The 25,425-nt window shown below is 32.1% G+C and overlaps 5 protein-coding genes, 1 long non-coding RNA gene and 1 pseudogene across 6 annotated transcripts; 5 read left to right on the top strand and 2 right to left on the bottom strand.

The window, feature by feature from the left end:
* The first annotated feature begins 101 nt into the window (after nucleotides 1-101).
* LOC104785253 (DNA-directed RNA polymerases IV and V subunit 5B) lies at nucleotides 102-1,715 on the top strand. Its single transcript, XM_010510427.3, has 4 exons — nucleotides 102-407; nucleotides 953-1,129; nucleotides 1,240-1,353; nucleotides 1,462-1,715. The coding sequence occupies exons 1-4, from the start codon at nucleotides 168-170 to the stop codon at nucleotides 1,585-1,587; spliced, it is 657 nt and encodes a 218-aa protein (XP_010508729.1). The 5' UTR covers nucleotides 102-167; the 3' UTR covers nucleotides 1,588-1,715.
* LOC104785251 (uncharacterized) lies at nucleotides 1,696-2,140 on the bottom strand. The gene is given in 1 exon segment (XM_010510426.2): nucleotides 1,696-2,140. A coding segment is annotated over 1 exon segment (198 nt). The 5' UTR covers nucleotides 2,001-2,140; the 3' UTR covers nucleotides 1,696-1,802.
* Nucleotides 2,141-3,389: 1,249 nt separating this feature from the next.
* On the top strand, nucleotides 3,390-4,369 carry LOC104785250 (uncharacterized). The gene is made up of 3 exons (XR_767339.3): nucleotides 3,390-3,746; nucleotides 3,845-3,958; nucleotides 4,062-4,369. It is a non-coding gene; the product is annotated as an uncharacterized LOC104785250 (long non-coding RNA).
* An 8,955-nt stretch (nucleotides 4,370-13,324) lies between these two features.
* On the top strand, nucleotides 13,325-15,702 carry LOC104785249 (AUGMIN subunit 1). The gene is made up of 6 exons (XM_010510425.2): nucleotides 13,325-13,822; nucleotides 14,010-14,142; nucleotides 14,234-14,368; nucleotides 14,531-14,654; nucleotides 15,083-15,220; nucleotides 15,345-15,702. Exons 1-6 carry the CDS (start codon nucleotides 13,567-13,569, stop codon nucleotides 15,453-15,455), a joined length of 897 nt encoding a protein of 298 aa, XP_010508727.2. The 5' UTR covers nucleotides 13,325-13,566; the 3' UTR covers nucleotides 15,456-15,702.
* Nucleotides 15,703-15,758: 56 nt separating this feature from the next.
* Nucleotides 15,759-16,786, top strand: LOC104788829 (SKP1-like protein 1A pseudogene; annotated as a pseudogene).
* A 2,459-nt stretch (nucleotides 16,787-19,245) lies between these two features.
* Nucleotides 19,246-20,697, top strand: LOC104785248 (mitochondrial fission 1 protein A). The gene is made up of 5 exons (XM_010510424.2): nucleotides 19,246-19,474; nucleotides 19,772-19,913; nucleotides 20,049-20,170; nucleotides 20,260-20,323; nucleotides 20,412-20,697. Exons 1-5 carry the CDS (start codon nucleotides 19,385-19,387, stop codon nucleotides 20,495-20,497), a joined length of 504 nt encoding a protein of 167 aa, XP_010508726.2. The 5' UTR covers nucleotides 19,246-19,384; the 3' UTR covers nucleotides 20,498-20,697.
* Nucleotides 20,698-22,326: 1,629 nt separating this feature from the next.
* Nucleotides 22,327-25,134, bottom strand: LOC104785247 (regulatory protein NPR5). The gene is made up of 2 exons (XM_010510423.2): nucleotides 24,302-25,134; nucleotides 22,327-23,558 (listed from the first exon to the last, which is right to left on the bottom strand). Exons 1-2 carry the CDS (start codon nucleotides 24,785-24,787, stop codon nucleotides 22,566-22,568), a joined length of 1,479 nt encoding a protein of 492 aa, XP_010508725.2. The 5' UTR covers nucleotides 24,788-25,134; the 3' UTR covers nucleotides 22,327-22,565.
* Between the last annotated feature and the right edge of the window lie 291 nt (nucleotides 25,135-25,425).

The following is a 25,425-nucleotide window of genomic DNA, read 5'->3' as shown; positions in this document are numbered from 1 at the left end:
TGCTTGTTGATTGGCTACCATCCAAGTCTGTTGCAAACTTCATTCGCTGTCACAAAAACAGCGTCACGGGCAAATTGATTACTCAAAACGACAACGGGTCTTGTCATCTTTCAATCCACTTCACTCTGCTCAAAGCTTTGCTTCCTTCACCGAAACCGAGAGAGACGATGGAGGGGAAAGGGAAAGAGATAGATGTTGGACCGTCCATTAATAAACCAAGTGTAGAGTGTCACAAATATTACTTGGCGCGTCGAACCACCATGGAGATGCTCCGAGACAGAGGATACGATGTTTCCGACGAAGACATTAACCTTTCACTCCAGCAGTTCCGAGCGCTCTACGGAGAACTTCCTGACGTAGATCAACTCCGTATCTCTGCCAAACACCGCTTCGATTCTTCCAAAAAGGTAATCTGAAGACTGAATTCGATGCTAAAGTGATTTCGATATTTGCATGTGCCTAGCTTTTAGGAAAATTCGAAGTGTTTTCCATTTATTTGATTCAATAAAATACAGTTTACAGTTGGTCTGACAAACTTTGAGAAATATTGTCTGCTTTTCAGATTGGTTCCTAGTTAGGTTAGATTTCATCTGAATTCCTCTGTTTTTGAAACAGAATCGTTCTTTTCTGACAAAAAAAAAAAAAAAAAAAAAAACCAAAGATGTTGTTAAAAGATTATAGATCTCTAACTAGAATGTTGAAATATGTATATATTTGGTTTGGTGGTTGAGTTAGTTAGCACTTAGCAGTAATCAGTTCGTTAATTGATGAACACTTACTTGTAAATTGTAGGGCTAAGAAATAATAAAAAAAAAACATTTCACATTCATCCTACTTTTAAGTTTTAACCTAGCTTCTCTGTTCTTGGCTCCTCTTGAAAAGTCCTATCTTTGTATGTTGTTGTCACTGAAGTGACAAGCGTAGAGCAATTTTTGTCTGATTTGAATTTCAGATAGCGGTTTTGTTTTGTGGAACTGGTACGGTTAAGGTCAATGAAATGCGAGTCATTGCAGCAGATGTACTTAACCGAGAAAGTATAACTGGATTGATACTGGTTCTGCAAGGTCATATAACAAATCAAGCTCTAAAAGCCGTTGAGCTATTCACGTTTAAGGTCGAGTTATTCGAGGTATATATCTTTTATATATATTGAACCGTACGTATTAGGTCATGTGTTGGTTCGACTTGATTATCACAGTTGGTTCATAACATCTTGGTTGCTGCTTGTCGTGTTGTTAGATAACCGATTTGCTAGTTAACGTAACAAAACATGTCTTGAGGCCAAGACATCAGGTTTTGAATGATGACGAGAAGGAATCACTTCTCAAGAAGTACAGTCTCGAGGAAAAACAAGTAAGCAAGTGCTTTTTGTACATGGGATCATTCATTATAGGAACTATGAGCCAGTTTTTTTTTGACTTAAAAACGTTTTTTTTTTTTTTTATATCTCCCTATTGTTAGCTTCCTCGGTTATCGAGCAAAGACCCGATTGTGCGATACTATGGACTAGAGACAGGGCAAGTCATGAAGATCACATACAAAGACGAGCTCAATGATTCGCAAGTTACGTACCGATGCGTCGGGTAATCTCGTCTTGTTTATATCTTTAGCTCTCTTTGTGTGTAGAAATTAATTTGTATCACGTGTTGATGCCAAAATCTGTACTTTTTCTGTTTTTTGAAACAAGTTTGATAATTAATTAATGTTGTTGGTCATTTCATATAGATTAATTTATTCGCAACTCTGCATAATACTTTTCTTACAATCTATACTTTACAAGAACATATGAAAGCAATGGTCAACTATGGACGTTAGTCGAATTTGGCTGATTCATGTCTGACCAATGCGTTAACTTTCTCGGCTTCACGGCGAAGTCTTTGCTCCTCACGTCTGGCTGCCTTTAACTGAAGCTCTTGCTCCTCCACGGAGAAGGTGCTAGTGATTCCCATCGTACTTCTGGTGGTATCTGGATCGCGTAAACAGCACAAACTTGAGCCCATGTGGATCAAACTAAAATCTTTGATTAAAAAGATTAATCAAAGAAGAAATAAAAAGAAAAATTGTGCCGAAGATACAAAATTTAAGAACAAATGAGAGAGATTAGAGACACAGGGGTTGGTTTTTAAACCTTGGACCAGAAAATGTGTGTTTGCTGAAAATAATTAGTGGTTTGAAAAATTGTGTTTCTCATTATATATATTTAAAAAAACTGGAGTGTGACACGTCAATAAACAAAACAATTAATTATTATTACTATCTTATAGCAAGGTTCTCTTTTACCAAACTCTAAGCAGTTGCTATTTGACATTCTCTTTTTATTACATTTGTCATTTTCTCTTTAATATTTTTATTGGATATTTTCAATTAACTTTATATGACATATATTATATTATTTTATATTTATATTTAAGACAAAATGTAATTTGATATTATACATTATAAGATGTTTAATTTATTCTTTAATTTGTGTAGCATATTATCCAAAATAATGATTTTCTCTTTTATTTCTGTATTTTAATAGAAATAATTAAACATGATATGATTATTACATTATTTTTCAATTTGATCTAACTAAAACAAACTAAAGTATATTGAAATATATCTATAATTTATAAATATTTAATATATATATATAAATTATAAATATTTAGAGAGAAATAACTAAAGTATATGTTTTTCAAAAAAAAGGAATATATATATATATGTAATTATAATTTGTTTTGCTTAAAATTTCTATCATATATCATTAGTCATAGTAACTTTTTATATTTGAAAAAATAATAAATATGTATTTATGAACCTTCTCACATATTTTATTTATCTTCTCACATATTTTATTTATCTCATCTCTGTAGCATTTTTAAAACATTTGATGATTTCACCAAAAAAAAATGAGTGGACCCGGTGCACTGGCACACCCAGCACACCTCTAGAGCCGGGCCTGATTTCACCTCATGGTCTGGCTTAAAAGTAAACAAGGATAAGAGTCAGCTCTTCCTCGCAGGACTTGATCGGATTAAATTTTTCACTTCTTTGATTGTAACTCCAAACCTAATCTCTTTTTTTGTCGTCTTTTTTATATGTATAGCATTCAATATATAAGCATCATTTTAAAGCCTTGAAAGGTAGTGTAGTTGTCTGTTAAATGAACGTTTTTTTTGTTTCTCTCTTTATTTCTCTTTTTCTTGGCAAAAGTTCATTACACCATCCAATCCAGATTTAGAAAATTAATGTTCATAAAAGCTTTTTTGGCTTAATTTTTAACTATATTTTCCTCTTTACTTTACAAACCAACAAACAAATTAAAACCGCTAATGCCAAAAAAAAAAAAAAAAAAAAAAATTTAATAGAGAATTGCATATAGAGAGAGTCCAAAGAAAAGGATCTTTAATAGAGAGTTGAACAAAAGAAAAGAAAAAGAAAAAAACGGCGGGCTGCGTTAATAATAAGAAACCGGGGGGTGAGGTGGAGAGAAGAAGAAGATAAGCATAAAAACCGAAAGAGCCAAGTCCGCAGCGCAAAGTCATAGCGGTTGGGCGTTGAGAAAGACGGACCCGCCTCTCTTGGGGGTATAAAGCGCCTCCTTCTTCAAGAATATGCTCTTCTCCTTCTTCTCTCTCATTTCTTCCTTTTTCATCTCTTCTTCTTTCCCCTTCTTTCTTAAAGTATAACTGGATTGATACTCATATAACAAATCAAGCTCTAAAGCCTTTGAGCTTTTCACGTTTAAGGTTGAGTTATTCGAGGTATATATTATATTGAGCCGTATTAGGTCATGTGTTGGTTCGACTTGATTATCACAGTTGGTTCATAACATCTTGGTTGCTGCTTGTTGTGTTATTAGATAACCGCTTTGCTAGTTAACGTAACAAAACATGTCTTGAGGCCAATACATAAGGTTTTGAATGATGACGAGAAGGAATCACTTCTCAAGAAGTACAGTCTCGAGGAAAAACAAGTAAGCAAGTGCTTTTGTTCATGTGATCATTCATTCTAGGAACTATGAGCCAGTTTTGTTTTGACTTAGAGACGTTTTTTTTTTTATATCTCCCTATTGTTAGCTTCCTCGGTTATCGAGCAGAGACCCGATTGTGGGATACTATGGACTAGAGACAGGACAAGTCATGAAGATCACATACAAAGACGAGCTCAGTGATTTGCAAGTTACATACCGGTGCGTCGGGTAATCTCGTTCTCGTCTTGTTTATTTCTTTAGCTCTCTTTGTGTGTAGAAATTAATTTGTATCGCGTTTTGATGTCAAAATCTGTACTTTTTCTGTTTTTTTTTAAAACTGTAAACTTTGTGTTTCCTTTTTGATATTAACATAAACCAAACAAGTTTGATAATTAATTAATGTTATGGTTCATATAGATTAATTTATTCCCAACTCTGCATAAGACTTATCTTACAATTTATACTTTACAAGAACATATGTAAGCAATGGTCAACTATGGACTTTCGTCGAGTCTGGCTGGTCCTCCCATGGAGGCTTGACGGCGAAGTCTTTTCTCCTTCAGTGTGGCTTCCTTTCTCTTAAGCTCTTGCTCATCCGCGGAGAAGGTGCTAGTGTTGTCCATCGTACTGCTGGTTGTATTTGGTGGTTCGCGTGCACAGCACAAAATTGAGCCCATGTGGATCAAACTAAAATCTTTGATTAAAAAGATTAATCAAATAGGAAAAAAAAAAAAATTGTGCCGAAAATATAAAATTCAAGAACAAATGAGAGATTAGAGACAGAGGCGTTGGTTTGAAAAATTGAGCTTCACATTATATATAGTTAATAAAACTGGAGTGTGACGTCAATAAACAATAAAATTAATTATTATTATTATCTTATATTAAGTGGGGGTTAATGATTTAATTTGAGATTTTTATAGAATTTTAAAAGACTTTAAATTTTATGTATAATTTGTTGTTAATAGATCAAGATTTTGTTAAACTCTGTTAAAGTATATTTTTATTAGTTTGTAATTTGTAAAAAGTCATTTAAAATTTTAACAAATTTAGTTTACTGGATTCAGAATTTTATAAAGTTAATAAAAAAGGTTGTGTTATTCAATTAAAACAAAAGTATCTATTATTAATTAATTTAATTATTATGTTATTGGTTCATTATTTTATATACTTTCTTTACAAAATATAGTCATAAAAAGTATTATAAAATTATAGAAATTTTTGGAAGCATTTGACAAGATATTAGAAAACTAATCAACAAAATAATATAATACTCTCTAGCAATGTTTAAAAATCTTTTATTAATTTATTCAATTTTGATGATAGTCAACATTCTTTATAAATTAGAATCCAATAACACCCCCTAAAATTCTCTTTTGACAAGCTCTAAGAAGTTGTCATTTGATACTATCTTGTTGCGTCATGTGTCAGTTTGTCTTTAATATATTTAGTGTATTTTTTTCAATTGACTTTATATGACATACATTATATTATTTTATTAAAAATATATAATTTGATATTATACATTATAAGATGTTCAATTTATGCTTTAATTTGTGTAGCATATTATCCAAAATAATGATTTTATCTTTTATTTATGTACTTTAATAGAAATAATTAACATGATATGATTATTACATTATTTTCAATTTGATTATAACTAAAACAAGCTAAAGTATATTTAAATATGTATATATATAATTTATAAATATTTAATATATATAAAGTATAAATATTTAGAGAGAAATAACTAAAGTATTTGTCTTTCAAAGAAAAAATGAATATATGTATATATAATTATATATTTTTTGCTTGAAATTCCTATCATATACTATTAGTCATAGTAACTATTTATATTTGAAAAAATAATAAATGTATTTATGAACCTTCTCACATATTTTATTAAATTTTATATTCTATCACATACTTTATAACTCTCATATTAGTTTGATTAGGTTGAAATTCCTTTCATATATTTATAGTTATATTAGCTAAAAAAATTAATACTCAAAACAACTAATAAATGTATTTTTGGTGAACTTTCTCACATATTTTAGTAAATTTCATATTCTATCACATCTCGTATAACTCTCATATTAATAATAATAATAAATTGTTTCACATTCATCCTACTTTTAAGTTTTTTTTTTTAAATTTGTTTTTTATTATTTTTGATAACTCAAGAGTGACCCTAAAGTCTTCATAGGTCCATGTTAAATTTTGAACCCCCGTAACCAATGCTACTCGGTGACAATCATAGAGCAATTTTTCTATGATTTGAATTTCAGATAGCGGTTTTGTTTTGTGGAACTGGTACGGTTAATGTCAATGAAATGCGAGTCATTGCAGCAGATGTACTTAACCGAGAAAGTATAAATGGACTGATACTGGTTCTGCAAGGTCATATAACAAATCAAGCTCTAAAAACCGTTGAGTTTTTCACGTTTAAGGTTGAGTTATTTGAGGTATATATCACTTATATTGAGCCGTACACTACAAGAAAGATGATCGATTTTCTACCGTAGAAATAGAAGGAAATTAGTAAGAAAATGTTATTTCTTACCATTTTCCTACAAAAAATGAAAGAGGAAATAGCCCGAAAGAAATCAAAATTAGTGAGAATTTGGAAGGAAATATCTTTCAAAATTCCTACGAAACTATTTTTGAAGGAAATCTCGTAGGAAAAAGAAAGAACAGTGAAAGACAATATCATCTATTTTCCTTCGATATATTCAATGGCAACTGTTTCCTTCTATCTTTCTTCTAATTATCTCCTTTAGTTTTCCTTCCAATATTTCATTCCAAATTCCTTCAAAAATTTAATACTATTTTCCTACCAAAACTTCATTCTTTTTTCTTACCAAAACTTTATTCTATTTTTCTAGATCAAACCCCCAATTAATTTTCCTCGTTTCCAGTTAGTTTTGCAATTTTATAAATTCAAAATTTATTAACAACTGAAACAATATATACTCCCAAATACAGTTTTACGATCCATAGAATTTTAACTTTTTATATATATATATATATATATTAAAATTAATATCCCTTAATGGGCTAGGGATGGGCCGATTACAACGAGGACTCAATTACAAAACGGAATCGGGAAAACTCGCCGGAATCATATCGGAGGCTCGGATCTTGCTGTATAACCGGAGGCAGAAAGTCAGGGCATTAGCTCCGGCGGATTCAAGGCCACGGCTTTGCGGTAGACAAGGCGGCTTGGAAAGACACGGCGAGAGAATCCGGTTCCCACCATTGAGAATCTATCCCCTCCAACCAACACCGGAAGCCTCGAAAAAACCTCCGAGCAAAAGACCTTTCAAACCGGACCGGTAGAAACCACCACGGCAGATCCAGAGGTTGTCGGCTCAGGCAAACCCTCTTTCACCAGATCCAGAGGTTGTCGGCTCAGTCAAACCCTCTTTCAGCAGCAAAAGACCTTACAACTTTACAGATCCAAATCTGAAACACAAACAAAAACACAGAAACATCGAATATGAAATCGATCAATTCCATCAACTCAAATAAATGAAAAAACTAAACAAAACTAAGGTAATAGATCGAAATCGTGGCATCGAGCGAACCCACAGCTGTAGAGGATCGAGATATGGTGGTGAACGGCAGCGGAAGCTTCGAGATATGATGGTGGTGAACGACGGCTCGAAAAATACTGGTGAATTCTTTGTTCATCATCATCTCTTTTGTCACAAGACTGAAATTGACAACATGAGTCTGTGTTTCAAAACAAAAAGTAAAGAACTTGTGTTTCATCAGTGGAGTAGAAGAGACATAGGAGTAGAAGAGAAAAGGAAGAAGAAGATATAGGCCGTTGGATTCAATATATCAACGGTGGATAGTGCAATCCTTGTTTCAGTATATTAGCCAATAAGAAGCTTTCACTAATTGGTAGAAATTTGAAAGAAATCATATTTCATAAAAATTTGGTAGGAAACATTTCTACGAGTTTCCTACAAAATATCTTCACTATATTTTTCGTAGGAAATTAGAAAGAAATATTCCTACCAAATTCCTAGCTCTTCTTTTCTTATTTAATTCGTTTCATTTTCCTACTAATTTTTCTACGATTTTATGTTTTGAAAGAATTTTGTAGGAATTTTCCTACGAATTTCTCACGATTATATTTGGTAGGAATTTTCCTCTCAATTTCCTTCGACAACTGTTTTTCGTAAAATAATTGTAAGTTTTTGGTAGGAAATTTGTCTTACCAATATTTTCGAAGGAAATTTGGTAGGATTTCACCATGTTTTCTTGTAGTGGTATTAGGTCATGTGTTGGTTCGACTTGATTATCACAGTTGGTTCATAACATCTTGGTTGATGCTTGTTGTGTTGTTAGATAACCGATTTGCTAGTTAACGTAACAAAACATGTCTTGAGGCCAAGACATCAGGTTTTGAATGATGACGAGAAGGAATCACTTCTCAAGCAGTACAGTCTCGAGGAAAAACAAGTAAGCAAGTACTTTTATACATGGGATCATTCATTCTAGGAACTATGAGCAAAGTTTTGTTTTTACTTAAAACTTTTTTTTGTTGATATCTCCCTATTGTTAGCTTTCTCCGTTATCGAGCAAAGACCCGATTGTGTGATACTATGGACTATAGACAGGGCAAGTCATGAAGATCACATACAAAGACGAGCTCAGTGATTCACAAGTTACATACCGATGCATTGGTTTAATCTCGTCTTGTTTATATCTTTAACTCTCTTTGTGTGTAGAAATTAATTTGTATCACGTTTTGATGTCAAAATCTGTACTTTTCTGTTTTTTAAAACTGTAAACGGTTAAATTTGAGTTTATCTTGGGCTTCCAACTATTAACTAATTGACAATTAGTGGATTGACCCTAACTCTTTATATATTAATGATAATTCCTTCAAACTTTTGATGTGAGATTTGGATTGTATCCCAACATAAACTTTGTGTTTCTTTTTGTATATTAACATAAACTAAAACAAATTTGATAATTAATTAATGGGTGGTTTATATAGATTATTTTATACGCAACTCTGCATAAGACTTTTTCATACTAGTTATAGTTAACAAGAACCTATGAAAGCAATGGTCAACTATGGTCGAATTTGGCTGATTCTTTCCTTGCTTGACGGCGAAGTCTTTGCTCCTCCAGTATGTCTTCCCTTAGCTGAAACTCTTGGGAGAGGGTTCTATTGTTGCCCATCGTACCGCTGGTGGTATCTGGATCGCGAAAACAACACAAAACTGAGCCCATGTGGATCAAACTAAAACCTTTGATTAAAAAGATTAATCAAATAGGAAATAATAAGAAAAATTGTGGCGAAGATAGAATATTCAAGAACAAATCAGAGAGATAGAGACAGATTTTATATATTTTGGTTTTAACCAAAAAAATGTGTGTTTGCTGTGAAAATAATTAGTGGTTTGTAAAATGGTGTTTCACATTATATATATTTTAAAAAACTGGAGTGTAACATCAATAATATTAAAAAAAATCATTATTATTACTATCTTATAGTAAGGTTCTTTTTTGATAAGGTCTAAGAAATTACTATTTGACATTCTTTTCTTAGGACATTTGTTATTTTCTCTTTAATATCTTTAGTATATTTTTCAATTGACTTTATATGAAATACATTATATTATTTAGATTTAGATTTAAGACAAAATATAATTTGATATTATACATTATAAGATAGATGTTCAATTTATTCTTTAATTTCTATAGCATATTATCTAAATAATGATTTTCTCTTTTATTTCTGTATTTTAATAGAAATAATTAACATGATATAATTATTACATTAATTTCATTTGATTCTAACTAAAAAACTAAAGTCTATTTTAATATATATATATATATAATTTATAAATATTTAATATATATAAATTATAAATAATTATAGAGAAATAACTAAAGTATATGTTTTTTAAAGAAAGAAATTAGTATATATATATATAATTTGTTTTGCTTGAAATTCATATCATATGTTATTATTCATATTAACTATTTATATTTGAAACAAATAATAAATGTATTTATGTATGAACCTTCTCACATATTTTATTAAATTTCATATTCTATCACATATTATGTAATTATGATATTAATTTGATTAGGTTGAAATTGCTATCATATATTTATAGTTATATTAAATAAAAATAATAATAACACTCAAAACAACTAATAAATGTATTTTTGGTGAACCTTCTCACATATTTTAGTAAATTTCATATTCTATCATATTTTTTTTTAATCTCTCATACTAAAAATCATATGTATCTTATCGGTGAAATTAGTTGGAAAATACTTAATTAGATGTAATACATTTTCAGTTTTATGATGCTATAAAGCCATTTAAGAAAATTTCTCTATAGAAAATAGTGATATTAGATACAAAATATGTAAATCATAATTAATAAATTTCTCACTTTTCAGTTCGTTTATTTTTGGTTCCGATGATCTGTGATGAAGTTGAGAGTTCAATTTATGAACGAACGATCTGGAATTGGTTTATCTGAGTTGAGTCTCCTTCACTTCTACTAAAGCAGCCGTGCGATTCCAAAGCATTGCCAAAACCCTCAGTAACTAAAGTATATGTTTTTTAAAGAAAGAAATTAATATATATATATATATATATATATATATATAATTATAATTTGTTTTGCTGGAAATTCATATCATATGTTATTAGTCATATTAACTATTTATATTTGAAACAAATAATAAATGTATTTATGTATGAACCTTCTCACATATTTTATTAAATTTCATATTCTATCACATATTATGTAACTCTGATATTAATTTGATTAGGTTGAAATTGCTATCATATATCAATAGTTATATTAAATAAAAAAATTAATACTCAAAATAACTAATAAATGTATTTTTGGTGAATCTTCTCACATATTTTAGTAAATTTCATATTCTATCACATTTTTTGTAACTCTCATATTAATAATCATATATATATTATCAGGGAAATTAGTTGGAAAATACTTAATTAGATGTAATACATTTTCCCTTTGAGGAAATATCTCTATAGAAAAAGAGTGATATTAGATACAAAATATGTAAATCATAATGGATATATTTTAGGAATTTTTAACAACATGGAACTTGTTGTCTTCATCCACTCTTTTGGAAAAGAAAATATTTCTCATAACAAAATGAACAATATTTTATTATGAATAATAACTATATATATTTAACATTTTAAAGAACAAAAAAATAACTAATTTGCAGGCATATATAAACAATCACACCTACAATTTATATTAGTATAGAATTTAATGTAAATACTCAATATATATCAAACAATCAAATCAAGTATATATATATACATATGATTATATCATAATCACAAATTAATAAAAAAAATATAAACAACTAAAAATACATTATTCACGTCTCGCGGGACAACTATCTAGTAGACAAAGTATATAATACTGTAATTGATAGAAGATTAGAAAACAAGACAGACACATACAAATCAGTTAAGACAAGTATTAAACTTCCTCAACGCATTAAGACATTTTATTTTTTCATTATATACAAAAAATCTCAAAAAATTTAGATGTTGATGGTGATTCCACATACATGTGAATGATAAATGGGTCAATTTGTTGTATAACCAAAATCACTAATATAATTAAGAATATAGCAGTATATTTGAAAGAATTAAGAAACTAATATAGAGGGTAGGAGAAATTACCATTTTAGTGTTCTTTTATAAAAAAAAAATTTTACCCCATCATATTCTTGTGGATCATTTATACTATTTATAAAATGATTCAAAATTTCAAATCTATCTTAAAAAATTGAAGATTTTTTTCTGCATAAAATGTAATTTGAATTTTTTAAATCAGATAAAAAAATTATAATAGCAAATAGTGTTTGTAGTTAGATACAAATTATACAATATAGAACATATATAAATAGAATAGTATACTATACTATTTTTTTGGAAACATAAATTAATCAAAAATAAAACAAAATAAAAAATGTTTATAACTACAATATTTTCTTATCTAGATAGAACACACAAAATGGGATAGTATAAACAACATAAAAATATACAAAACAAGTTGTTTCCAAAGAACTATATATACAACATATGAAACCTAAATAGAACACATAAATGGAATAGTATAAAGTGAAATGTAATGTATGAAACAAGTTGTTTACTAAGAAAAATACGACATATGAAAATAGCATATATATTGAGTTCAATAGTTTCCTAAGAAAAACACTATACCCTAAGGGATACAACATAGAGAACCCAAACTATCGAGTTAAACACATATCGAGTTAAACACTAACCATTGTCGAGTTAAACAGATGTTGAAATAAAAATGCTATACCCTAAAAGATACAACATAGAGAACCCAAACAAACAATTTAAACGCACAACGACTAAGAAATTTATATCCTAAGAGATATAATAAAAGCAACTCAAACGACCAAACTAATCACATACCGAGTATTTTACGTTATATCCTAAGTGGTAATAATTATGAAAAAATTTTGAACAAAAAATAAAGATTATAATCTAAGAAATACAACTTAAGAGAATTTATAAAATGTCCATTTGAGTAATAACATTTTTCAAGCCCAAAACATATGTTTAAAACAAGTCAAAATAAATTCAAAATTTGTATATATTTTTTTTTTAAAATAGAATAGAATAGAATATTTGTTTTTTTCTATATAATAAGAGACTTTACCAAAACATATGTTTAAAACAAGTCAAAATAAATTCAAAATTTGTATATATATTTTTTTTTAAAATAGAATAGAATAGAATATTTGTTTTGTTCTATATAATAAGAGACTTTATCATAATCAAATTAGTTTGTTTAAAAAAACACTAATCATAGTATAAACAAAAAAAGATCTTTGTTTTTAAATGAAATTGCATAGATTAAATAATTCATATGAAAACTTTAGTAGTAGTAGTATATATATATATATATATTAAATCAAATGGGGATGAAAAATAAAATAAAAGAAATAATGAAAAAGAAGAAGAAGAAAACAAAAAGGACACAACTGTCATTAATACATATAATACAAAAAATATTGTAGTTTGATGGTTAGAATGGTTAGACAATGAATTATAGTTTTTTTATTGGTTATACATCGCAATTCCTCAAGATAAATATCACTAAATTAGTTCTTCCGAAGATTAATTATAGCCCAATATTTCAAACCATTTCAGACCACTAAAAATTTACTACAGTCCATCTCAGTTCTAAAAAAATTTACTAAAATTTTACAACAAGAGACACAACAACCAAACGTAAATACTAGTAAAATTCTTAGTTAATTAAGTGATTTTTTTTCCATCTTTTTTTAAAAAAAACTAACCGATAAATTCAAAATCCGCCAATAACACAAATACTCTCTCTCTCGCTTTCCCAAATTTGGAAAAATTAGGGTTTGAACAAACGCGATCGCATCGCCCAAAAATTTCAAATTTGTGACAGGTTTCGTCTTAGTTTGAATCACTCGATTTCAATTGCATTCTTCTTTGTTTGATCCGAAACAGTGTGAAGCGAGAGCGAAGACACCTTTTTTTTTTCTTTCCCCAAATTGGATTAGAGACGATGAGCGATATCACCGGTGATCTCTCGGCGGTGAGTGAAGCCAAAGGCGGTTCTGACGCGGCCCGGATCTCGGAAGTGAAATCTTGGCTCACTTCTCAGTTTGAAGCCGCCGGTAAAGAAGTCCCCAATTTCGAGTACACTCATCGGGGCATCACACATCTGTATAATCTCGCCACCGTGTCTCAAGCTAAGTCTCAGGCTGCCACCATTGTCGCCAACGATTTTCGTCTAAAAGCTTCAGAGTACCGTGCTCAAGGTACTTGCTTTGTAATCCTCCTTATCTCTCCTGATTTGCTCGCTTGGCTGCTTCGAATTATAAAAATCATGTTTTGGGCATTCTCAGTTTCTGATCTGTTATTGTTGTTTTGGATAACGTTATCTCTATGATTTGATGGGTTTTTTTTGGGGAAAATTTTTATATTGGGTGTGTTTTGTTGATGTAGCGGCTAGGATTAGAGAGATATTGGAGAGTGCAGGAATGTCACAAGAGAGTTTACCGTCAAATGTGGTCTCTTCAGCTCAAGTGCTTGCAAATGTGGCTAATTTGTTGAACATACGGGACACTGAACTGAGCAGGTGACTGAACTGTTATTACTCTCTCTCTCTCTCTCTCGTTAGATTTGTTGCTATCTCGAATTGTAAACTGATGCAGAAGAAATGTGTATAGTTTTCTTGTAGCAATGGGAGACATTTCTCTGAGGAAGACTGGAGTGGAGGAGAAAAGGGCTAAAGCACAAAAGGAGTCCAATGCTCTTCTTGACTATACAAGGAAAGCGATACAGAGGCTAACGTATTTGAAGAAGTAAGATTCGTGTAATATAGAAACATATGTATTGAAATTTTAATATAATCTCGCTGATGCTGCACATGTAAACCTTGCCATTTTTTGTTAGGGGATGTTAAACAGAGAAATTTTTCCTTTGAGAAGGGACTTATCTTACTTTATCTGTTTGAGATGTTACAGAATCCTTGCGCAGCTAGAAGATGATGTAGTCCCTTGTGAATCACAGATGGAGAATTGGAAAACAAATTTGGAAGTAATGGCAGTGAAGGAGGAACAGTACATACAGCAGTACAAGAAGTATGAGGTAAACGCCTTCTTCTTTCAGTTTTTACATTCTCATTTGGTAATATAGGTAAACCGAGATTCAGATCTATGCAATTTAAGAATCATATACTTTTATGTAAAAACTGGAACAAACTCTTATCAAGCTGAAACAGGTTGGATTAGTTTAGGGATGCTAGTAATTCAAAGATATGATTCTAGGGATAAAATTATTTTAAGTTTGTAATATCATAAACACACACTCTGATAAATATCTAGATCGTATAAGAACTGCAGTAGCTACGTATCATTATCATATGATGCAGAAAAAGTAGTTTATTAAAAAAAAAACTTTAGCATAATGTGAGCTTTTGGTGGCTAATCTGCTTTTAGTGGTTTGCTGTGATTATATGGAGAATTTGGCTCTTTGAAAGAATCTGAGAAAGTCAAAATGAATGGTTCTAATGGCAGATGTTACTCAATCGTGTTGGCTACACTCCAAAGATCAGCCACAGAGAGCTGGTAGAAATGGCAGAGCACCGGAAGGAATTGGAGAAGATGACAAAACCTGTACTTGATACTCTAAGAAGCTACCAGGATTTACCTCCGGTAATCTTCATATTTTTGTTCTCAAAGCCTGCATTGATCTGCATTATCAGTTTGCTCTTTGTTATATTGGTACATTTGCTTGCTAGTCCCGGTTCAGATATGCTTACCTCATTTCTTCAAACAGGACAAAGCTCTGGCTGCACTAGCAATCGAAGACAAGAAAAGACAGTTTGCATCTGCGGAAAAGTATCTAGAAGAAGTGTTACAATCAGCCCTTGAGACTAGCGATGAATGATCTTTACATAAAAAAAAAACCTGAAAATATTCTGTTTTTTTTTTTTTGGGGGGTATATAAAACGTGCAACTTGTGTGTGTTGCTACAAAATAGCCGAGCAGAAGATATAAGAAAGTTTTGAGAGGCTATGCATTGTTTTGTGTAACTTTACCCTTTTAAAAATCTCGTTGTGTTTGATATCTCAAGCTGAGAAGAAGAGTAAATAATGTAACAATCTTTTTAATGCTCGGAGGATCTTTTTTTGAAATCACAACTAAAGCCATCACCTATCTACAGCAGAGAAAGTCAAAATCACTATGGGAGATGGGCTTAAATCGGACCGACGATTAGATTATCGCTACTAATTAGGAAAAAAGGAAAAAAAAAGAAAAGGAAACTTCACAAAACCCCCGTCTATTATTAGACTATAAAAAAGGGTCGGTCTCGGTCCTATAGAGCAGCTAGAAAAGAAAGAAAAAAAACCTTTACCATAAAGAAATTTGCCATCATACTTCAAAACCCTTTAAAAAGGAAAACCCTAATGTTTTTGTTAATCTCGAACAGGAGAAGATTGTGTTGAAGAGCTCCGATGATGAAATCTTTGAGGTTGATGAAGCGACCGCACGCCAAATACTGACGCCAGCTGCTCCTCTTCTTGTTAAAGACAGTCACGACGTCAAACAAGCAGCAGTCCCGGTCAAAGGCAAGATCCTCGCGAAACTGATTGAGTATTGCAAGAAACTCGTCGACGGTGCTGTTTCTTCGTCGGGCGAGTATCATCTCAGGAAGTGGGAGGCTGAGTTCATGGAAGTCGATCAAAGCACGCTCTTCCAGATCATGATGGCTGCTGATGAGCTAAAGATCCAAAGCTTGTTTGACCTTACTTGTAAAACAGTCGCCCGCATGATGAATAATAAAACAGTCGCTGAACTTCGTGAAATCTTCAACATCAAATACGATGCCACAGACTTGGAAGCAGAAGAAGAGATGCGCCAGGAGCATCCATGGGCTTTTGAATGAGAGCAAAAACCTAGCTAGCTAGTACTTTTTCATTCTCGGGTCCAACCATATTCACTTGGGCAGCTGTGGCACTAGTTATGTCAGCTCTCTTTGCTGCAGTCAGTGGGGTTGATGTTACATACAAATCAAACTCGAAGAAGATACTAATTAAATTGGAATTAAACTACTAAAAGTGATAATTAAGAATATATATGACGACATACAAATAATTCTCTTTCTCACTAAAACCAAACCCTCCTCCTTCTCCTCTGTTTTCAAGTTAGTAGTTCTCTTGTCTTTCATGTAATTATTATTATTGATCATCTCAGGAAGAGTGTGTGTATATATAATTATATCTCACAGCAGAACAAGTAGCTATCTCTCACGTTCTCCTCTTCCTGGCTCAAAAATGCGACTACTTTGCTGCTTATATTCATATTATACGAGAGAAAACAGAGACAGACAAGCTTTGAAACACGACACAATGTCGATGGAGGAGAAATACACAACAACTAAAAGTTAGAATTCTTAAAACCAACCAACCAACCAAATTGTTTGAGTTCAACTTAAAGGAATCAGAGAATTCTCAAAACCAAACATCACACCCCTGAAGAAACTGTGTGAGCCAGCATGGCTGTCTTCATTCCAAAGCCATTTTTCATCTTCTTCTTTCTTCCTTGGTTTCCATAAGATCCATGAACCAGATCAATCCAGCCCAGTCCAGTGTAATCCAATTTCTTTTCCTTAATACCCTTCTAAAACTCCACCACTTTTATCTGGCATCATCCACGCATCATCACAATGCAGTAGCATCCAACGACTAGAGACAACTTCTTCAAAGAAGCAAGCTAATAGATTCATATGATTCTAGACCCGTTTACATAGCCTGCACTTACCCTCAGACGCAACAAGTTGAGCCACAATGATATGCTGACCGAATTCCAAATGCACAAAATCCCACAAATCAAATAAACAAACTCTCATACCGAGCAAAATCTAGGGTTAAAATCACTATTGTTCTCTGCGGCTATTTCCTTCATCAAACATAAGTATAGAGACGATTTTCTAAAAATCTCAAAAAAACAGGGGTCTTATGACAATTAAAAAAAAAAACAGAATTTTCTTTCCGCGAAAGAGAGTCAAGTCAAGAAGAGATATTTTAGGAATTTTTTAACAACATAGAATTTGTTATCTTCATCCACTATTTTGGAAAAGAAAAAGAATTTCATAACAAAATGAACAATATTTTATTGTGAATAATAATAACTATATATATTCAACATTTTAAAGAACACAAAATAACTAATTTACAGCCATATATAAACAATCACACCTACAATTTATATTAGTATAGATTTTAATGTAAATACTCAATATATATCAAACAATCAAATCAAGTATATATATATATATATATATATATATATATATATATATATATATATATACATATGATTATATCATAATCACAAATTAATAAAAAAATATAAACAACCGTACGATATTATTATGGAACTATCGGACGATATTCAATCACATATCCTCTCCTTCACTTCTACTAAAGCAGCCGTGCAATTCCAAAGCACTACCAAAACCATCAGTAACTAAAGTATATGTTTCTTAAAGAAAGAAATTAATATATATATATATAATTATAATTTGTTTTGCTTGAAATTCATATCATATATATTAGTCATATTAACTATTTATATTTGAAACAAATAATAAATGTATTTATGTATGAACCTTCTCACATATTTTATAAAATTTCATATTGTATCACATATTATGTAACTATGATATTAATTTGATTAGGTTGAATTTGCTATCATATGTTATATTAAATAAAAAAATTAATACTCAAAATAACTAATAAATGTATTTTTGGTGAATCTTCTTACATATTTTAGTAAATTTCATATTCTATCACATTTTTTGTAACTCTCATATTAATAATCATATATATCTTATCGGTGAAATTAGTTGGAAAATACTTAATTAGATGTAATACATTTTCCCTTTAAAGAAATATCTCTATAGAAAAAGAGTGATATTAGATACAAAATATGTAAATCATAATGGATATATTTTAGGAATTTTTAACAATGGATGGGTGATGATACGTCAGAAAAAGAAAGTGGGAGAAAACCTGATGATGGACATCAGTAAGTTTCCGAGAGCAGCCAATTGCATAATCCAAGAGGATCCTTCCACGGTAACCAGTTCCCCTTTAATAGTTGTTTCAGTAACTGTCTACAATGAAAACCTTTTTGTTTATTTTGTATTGGTGTAAATCTTATTTCTTCTTCAAAATCTTACCTACAACCTGTATTGGTGTAAATTTTATTTCTTCTTCAAAATTTTCAGTCAGCGTGGCTGCCAAAACGAAGCAATACTTCCATTAGGAAGAAGGAGGTTCACTCAAATGGTCTTGTTCTTGATGATACTCTACTTCAGGATGCAGAGGTAAGCATAATTTCTTACTTGTTGACTCTTGAACTAGACATTATATTAGTTTCTTACTTGTTGACTCTTGAACTAAACATATTGATTATGTAGCTTATGCACAAATCTCAAAACAACCTTGTTTAGTTGTTTATGACTGCTTTTTTGGGGGTATATAAACGTGCAACTTGTGTGTTTGAGAAGCTATCCATTACTTTGTAACTTTACTCTTTTTTACTTTGTAACTTTACTCTTTTTTACCTATCAACAGACAACAACAGCAGAGAAAGTCAAATCACTACTGTTCTGCGGGCTATTTCCTTTACCAAACATAAGTATAAAGACGAATTTCTAAAAATCCCAAAACAACAGGGGTATTATGACAATTAAAATAAAATAAAATAAGAATTTTCTTCTCCCTCGAGAGAGAGAGAAGTCAAGAAGATATTTTTAAGAAATAATCTGTTTTGGATCGGCTCTCAATCTCTCAATTCACAATCATCAAAATGGGTTCAATGGGAAATTTCTTCGACTCCATTGGTTCCTTCTTCTCCGGCGGCGATAAAATCCCATGGTGCGAGCGAGATGTCATCGCTGTAAGTTTCTTCTTTCTCTGTTTTTCGAATAAGAAGAGACATCATCACCAACGAGTTTTACAGAACTGTTTACTAGGATTACGAAATTAGTTTGATTTCTCGATGATCGTTACTAGAGAAACAAACCCTAAATGTTCAAAATTCTCGTAATCAATATCATAAGGGGAATCAAAATTTGCCCGTGGAATTCGTTTATTTTGCATTAAAGGTTGGATTTTTAAGTCAAAGTCATGATCTTTTGTGGAACTTTTTTACCAAATGTATGATATAGCTTTCATGTGTTTTCTAATGCTTAAGGGGTGTGAGAAGGAGGTGAAGGAGTCCACTACTAATGGTGACTCTGAAGATAAGAAGAAAGAGAGCATTATGCGTTTATCTTGGGCTCTTGTTCATTCTCGTCAAGCTGAAGATATCCAGCGTGGTATTGACATGCTCGAAGGTTTTACTTTCTCCTTTGTCAAACTCTCTGCTTTGTGGCTAATGAATGGTGTAAAAAGCTTTTACCTTTTCATGGTGTGGTGTGAAGTGTAAACTAGAGAATTTGACCAACAACCCTTTTGTGTTTTTGTTGCAGCTTCTCTAGCAACCAGTAGCCCTCCTTTGGAAGACCGAGAGAAGCTTTATCTTCTTGCTGTTGGATATTACCGGACTGGAGATTACTCTAAGAGCAGGCACCTCGTGGAACGTTGTATTCAGGTTCTTACTTTTTTTCCCCCACATCCATGAGGTGTTGATGTTATCTACTTTCTTGATTATTTTTTTTAATGGTTTGTTTCTGTCTATAGATTCAACCTGATTGGAGGCAAGCTTTGGTCTTGAAGAAAACCATTGAAGACAAGATCGCAAAGGGTAAAATTGAAAGCGGTTTTGAATCCTTTTTCACCAAATCTGAACAAATGATATCTGATGTAAAACTTTATTGGTCCTATTTGTGCAGATGGTGTTATTGGGATAGGGATCACGGCAACTGCCGTTGGCCTCATAGCTGGTGGAATTGCTGCAGCTTTGGCTCGCAAGAAATGACCTAGCTCTTCTACAGAGATTCTGTGTGCATAACACTGAGAAGATGCTATTAAGCTTTTAAACAAGTTTTGTTTTTCCAGCCTTGTATTGGATTTTTAAGTTGTTTAACATATCTTTCATAATCGTTACCTTATCTTATATGCTCTGTTCCAATAATGATTCTTTCACGCATATATCCCAAAGCTGTGATTTGAAACCAATCGACTTCTTTATTGTAACTTTGTTAGTGTTGTGTTTTGAAGAAAGATTTGATCTATATGGATTCCTTCGTCCCACATACCCTTACAATGTTGCACCATGTCTAACTACTCCATAGTCCATAGTCTCTACATAACGAAGTAAAAAGCTTACAGAGACTCAGAGTTATATATTAGTCTTCAAAAGTGAATATTTGGCTGTTCATATTGATGATATTTAGTTTTTTTTTTTTCTTTTCAAAAGTGAATATTTTGCTGTTCATATTGATAATATAAATGACTTCTAAATTTCATAATTGGTTTAACGTTATTATTATATTATTTTTAATTCAGTAGTTATTACATTTTCAAGTATTATATCTCATGTTAGTTGCTAGCTAATAGACAGGCCAAAAAAATAAATTTGTGGGAAAAAGATAGGAAGGGGAAATAATTAATACAGCCAAAAAAAAGTTTTTATATGAGATGAAAGCGAAGTATAAAAAACAAACACTGACCGAAGACACTAGATCGGATTTGATTGGGCTCTACATTGTAGAGGTGACGTTGACACTCCCATAAATATTGGCTTTTCTACTTTTTTTTCATTTCTATTTTTATTTATTTGTTTCTCTTTATATGTGTGTGTTTTTTTAATATGATCACAGGTGTTTCCTTATGTAATGTCCCAATCTCGTTGTGTTAATCTTTACACGACAATAGATTTGATGTTTCAATTTTAAGTTAGAGACGAAAGACTGATTGCTTCCATTCTAAGTTTACCAATCAATTCAAAATCCTCATTATTAAAGCTCTTAATTATTGTCTTTGTTCCCCATATTAGCCTCTTAACTTTATACTGTAATTTCTTTTTGTCAAAACCCAACGTTTTCTTTTACAATCAACTGTAAATTATTTCTAATTTGTACAAACGAACAAAAGGTTTTACTCTCTTCTCTATATTCTTTTATATAAGTTAAAGCAAATATATTTTCAAACAAATTTGAGAAAAAAAAGCAATTAGAAGTTACGATGATATATCATCTCATGTTTCAATTTTGATAAATAATACGATGAAAATTTCAGTTAGGAATGATTCCTGAATATTATAAAATTTCAAGATCAATATGTCCGCAATAATTCAGAAGCCTAATTTTGTGCATGTGAAACCACTCGTAAATTATTATACCAGCGATATTTGACGTCAATAACAAATAATTATAATAATTTCATATCGTTTTAAACGACGATAGGACAAACACAGCCACATATCAAATATTTAGTAATTACCGAAACTTTTCAAAGGGTAAGAAAAAGAGACAATATATCGATTATATATATTTATTTATATACGCGATTAGACATTGCTGATGCAAATACATACAAAAACTTCAATTAAACGACAGTTCTCGAATCACGAATAAAACAAAATCATGTAGAACTATTATTATTGTGATAGGTTCAAACATTTCGAGCAACCGCAATTCTCAACCAGACAGAACATCTCTCTTCTTTCTTTATTTTTATCTTCACCGGAAGACCTCCTCGTGCATATAACATATACTTACTATTGTTGTACCTAGTGAGTTCGGCTAATTCAGCAAAATAAATTCGAAAGTGCCTTAGTATGAGAGAATATGAACTAGGAAGAAATTAGGGTAGAAATATAAGGAATTAAATGATGGCAAAATGATTAATTAATTGATACAATCTCCTCTAGAGCAGCTAAAAATTAATAAACCTAAGTCTTTAATCATATAACGCATCTCCTTATATGTCCTCATCATTTTCCATATACAAAAATATATATAGAAGATATATAAGAACTAAATTTAATAAAAATATATTTCCGAGTCTTAATTAATGGTTGAGATATATAGACCAATAAGGAACTAGAAGTGATGTTGATGATGGTGATGATACATTGTAGATGGGTCATGATGATGATGATGATGATGCCGACTCATACCTTCCCTCTGACTGTTATGATCATCCCCTTGATCTCGACCCGGACCCATCTGACCCGTACCAGCTCCTAGATTGAGATAAACCAATCTTGAATCCAAATTGTTATTGCTCCCTCCACTGCTTCCACTATTGTGCTCCTCGTTCATATGAGGGTACATCCCGGTATTGTTATCATTATTGTGATTGTTGCTGTTGTTTCCTTCTTCTCGAGATATCACCATTGCAGCGGACTGTACAAGCTCAAGGCAAAGCCTAAGCTTGTTCGGTTCAATGTGAGTCAATCCAGGAACTGCCCCCTTGAACAAGAAATCCGAAGTTAGTGTTCTAAGGATATCAAGAGGAGTGATTCCACCAACTGTCCGAACATTAGGATCAGCGTGGTGGTCTAACAGAACAGCCACCATGTCGGGAGAGACCATCTCAGCCGCAATGTGTAACGGTGTTTTCCCCGCGGGACCTGCCGGATAATTCACATCGGCAGCTCCAAGTTCAAGCAAAGCCTTCACAACTTCTCTACTACAGCTTTCAACAGCGTAATGCAATGCTAGTGACTCATCAAGATTGAGTCCTTCTCCCATAACCATCAGCTTCACAAGCTCCACGTCTGATGAATCCAAAGCTCGTCTCATCCTTCTAATCTTTTGATCTTCAAGGTCTTGAGCTACGCTGAGATCATGGTGGTGGTTGTGAGGCATTAGAGAACGGCGAGCTATGGAAGATTTGAGACGAAGCTCTTCGATCTTGGCTACAACATCAATGGGGAGATGTTTTGCTAAAATCTCCGGTGGGAGTCCTGATTTAGCAACTAAGTGAGAGCAAGTGGTCCATAACTGATGCATGTCTTGCTTCCTTGATGCTATTAAGACCTTCATCACATCTTCAATAGAGGCTTTCTCCACCATGCTTGCCAATTGTTTCTGCCAATCATACAAAACAGTTTATTTTGATAAGTATGTTTATTTTGATATAATTCCAAAGAACCGACATAATTTCCACAAGTGGGTTTATAATTTCCTTTTTTAGGTTATGGTTTTGTTTCTATTAATTAGCTTTCTTAGCTTGTCATCTCAAATGGATTTTTTGATGGTGGAGTAGGTTTTATTCCTTATCTATATAGATTATCACCGAAATCTCCAAATGAGGAAAATTGAGGGAATAGTGGAATTGGATAAGAAACTAAAACCAACGAATGAATAGATCCAACTACAAAAACATATAGCTCTTCAAAGTTTCTACTTTTAGGAAATTTATCTTCCGTGCAACCAAAACCACCGTCTTCTACTTTCGGAAAGTTAACCGATGAAGATGGTTTCGATGCAAAAAAAACACACATGAAATTAAGACAAGAACGAAAACAGTTTAAGACATATATACTTACATGTTATTTGTAATCCAAGGAGTTTTGAAAATTAATAATTAAATTTAAGCCAAACCCGTGAAAGAAATCAAAGGGTTTCGTGATATACCAAATTTAAGCCAAAACAGTGAAAGAAAACAATCAAAACAAAAGGGTTTTGTGATTTAATAAATTTAAGCCAAACTCATGAAAGAATAAAATCAAAAAGAAGAAGCAGAACCAAAAAAGAACTTTTCAATTTTGTTTCCTTTTGATGTGCATGGAAAATTAAAATTAGTGAAGGCAGAGAAAGATAGAGAGAACCTGAGTGAGCAATGCGAGCTGCTCGACGCCGAAGTAACGAGATGCGGCAAGAGTATCAAGAGCGAGATCAACAGCAGCTGAGCAATGCGTGTGCCAACATCCTCTCTCGCCACAATTGGGTCTCGGCTCGTGTTTCTGCGGCACGATCGAGACTTGTCCGCTATAAAGAAACTGAAGAAGCAACAGAAACACCTCGTAGCCGACTGAGTTCACTGGTATAACTCCAGCTGGGGCCGTGGAGCCTCTTGTTGGACTAGCGGGTACAGACCCATGTCGGGTCGGGTCTATACCTGTCCCGGCTTGCGGTGAGTCGTTCCCACAGAAGAATTTCCGAAAGAAAAGACTCCGAGCGGCGAGGATGCAACGGTGAGCGTGGACTAAACGACCTTCAACGCTGAAAGTCACGTCGGAGAAAGCTTGACCGTTGATTAGTAGGTTTAGGAAATCCAACGACAGAGATCTCAAGGATTCTTCAAGGCTGCTCATCCTTTTCTTCAAAAAGTTGTTGCTTCTTGAATTCTTGAATTCTCTCTAGAACAAAGCTAGCTAGGGTTTAGCAAGAAGAACTTGAAGAAAAAAAAAAGGTTGCCTCCTTTGATTGATTTTGTTGGCTAGTAGAAGATGAAGGTTTCGAAAAAGGGGAACTAATTTTCCCGGGAGAGAAAAGATTAAGCTTTGATCTTTTGAAGCTTCTTGCTCCTCTCTCTCTGAGGAAGAAGAAGAAGAGAGAGAAGGATTCTTTTATTACTTTGTGGTGTTAGATATTTTTTGGACTGATAAGAGAGAGAGAGAGAGAGAGAGAGAGAGAGAGAGAGAGAGAGATTTGAATGGATGAACCGGGCGGCTCAGATATTTAAACTATGTAGGTAAAAAATTAGTAACTATTTTGTCTTGATGCCGGTTACCAAAGGGTTAAAGTAGTATTTTAATTAGTGATTTGGTTACTAAAATAGGAAAATATTTATTAAGAAGAAAAAGAATACAAGGTGGGCCAAATCTATTAATGGAATAAATGTATAATTGGAATGAGAAAATTTATAATAATTGATCAAGTGTTTAAATAAATAATGAACATCATAATTAGCACCTGACTAATCAAAATCCTACTTAAATCTCACCGAACA

The sequence above is a fragment of the Camelina sativa genome, chromosome 5 (assembly GCF_030686135.1).
Source record: "Camelina sativa cultivar CO46 ecotype springtype chromosome 5, ASM3068613v1".
NCBI classification, from domain to species: Eukaryota; Viridiplantae; Streptophyta; class Magnoliopsida; order Brassicales; family Brassicaceae; genus Camelina; species Camelina sativa.
Note: the sequence above shows the minus strand (reverse complement) of the source record. Positions and strands in the feature narration are given on the sequence as shown.

Bases quoted from the DNA above. Each gene is read 5' to 3' on its own strand.
- LOC104785248 (XM_010510424.2), top strand. From the start codon at position 19,385: ATGGGTTCAATGGGAAATTTCTTCGACTCCATTGGTTCCTTCTTCTCC. The intron at 19,475-19,771 runs GTAAGTTTCTTC...CTAATGCTTAAG, and splicing joins GCGAGCGAGATGTCATCGCT to GGGTGTGAGAAGGAGGTGAA. The intron at 19,914-20,048 runs GTTTTACTTTCT...TTTTTGTTGCAG, and splicing joins TGGTATTGACATGCTCGAAG to CTTCTCTAGCAACCAGTAGC.
- LOC104785247 (XM_010510423.2), bottom strand. From the start codon at position 24,787: ATGAGCAGCCTTGAAGAATCCTTGAGATCTCTGTCGTTGGATTTCCTA. The intron at 23,559-24,301 runs GTTCTCTCTATC...TATGATTGGCAG, and splicing joins AGCTCGCATTGCTCACTCAG to AAACAATTGGCAAGCATGGT.
- LOC104785249 (XM_010510425.2), top strand. From the start codon at position 13,567: ATGAGCGATATCACCGGTGATCTCTCGGCGGTGAGTGAAGCCAAAGGC. The intron at 14,143-14,233 runs GTGACTGAACTG...AAATGTGTATAG, and splicing joins CGGGACACTGAACTGAGCAG to TTTTCTTGTAGCAATGGGAG. The intron at 14,655-15,082 runs GTAAACGCCTTC...TTCTAATGGCAG, and splicing joins AGCAGTACAAGAAGTATGAG to ATGTTACTCAATCGTGTTGG.
- LOC104785253 (XM_010510427.3), top strand. From the start codon at position 168: ATGGAGGGGAAAGGGAAAGAGATAGATGTTGGACCGTCCATTAATAAA. The intron at 408-952 runs GTAATCTGAAGA...TTTGAATTTCAG, and splicing joins GCTTCGATTCTTCCAAAAAG to ATAGCGGTTTTGTTTTGTGG. The intron at 1,354-1,461 runs GTAAGCAAGTGC...CCCTATTGTTAG, and splicing joins ACAGTCTCGAGGAAAAACAA to CTTCCTCGGTTATCGAGCAA.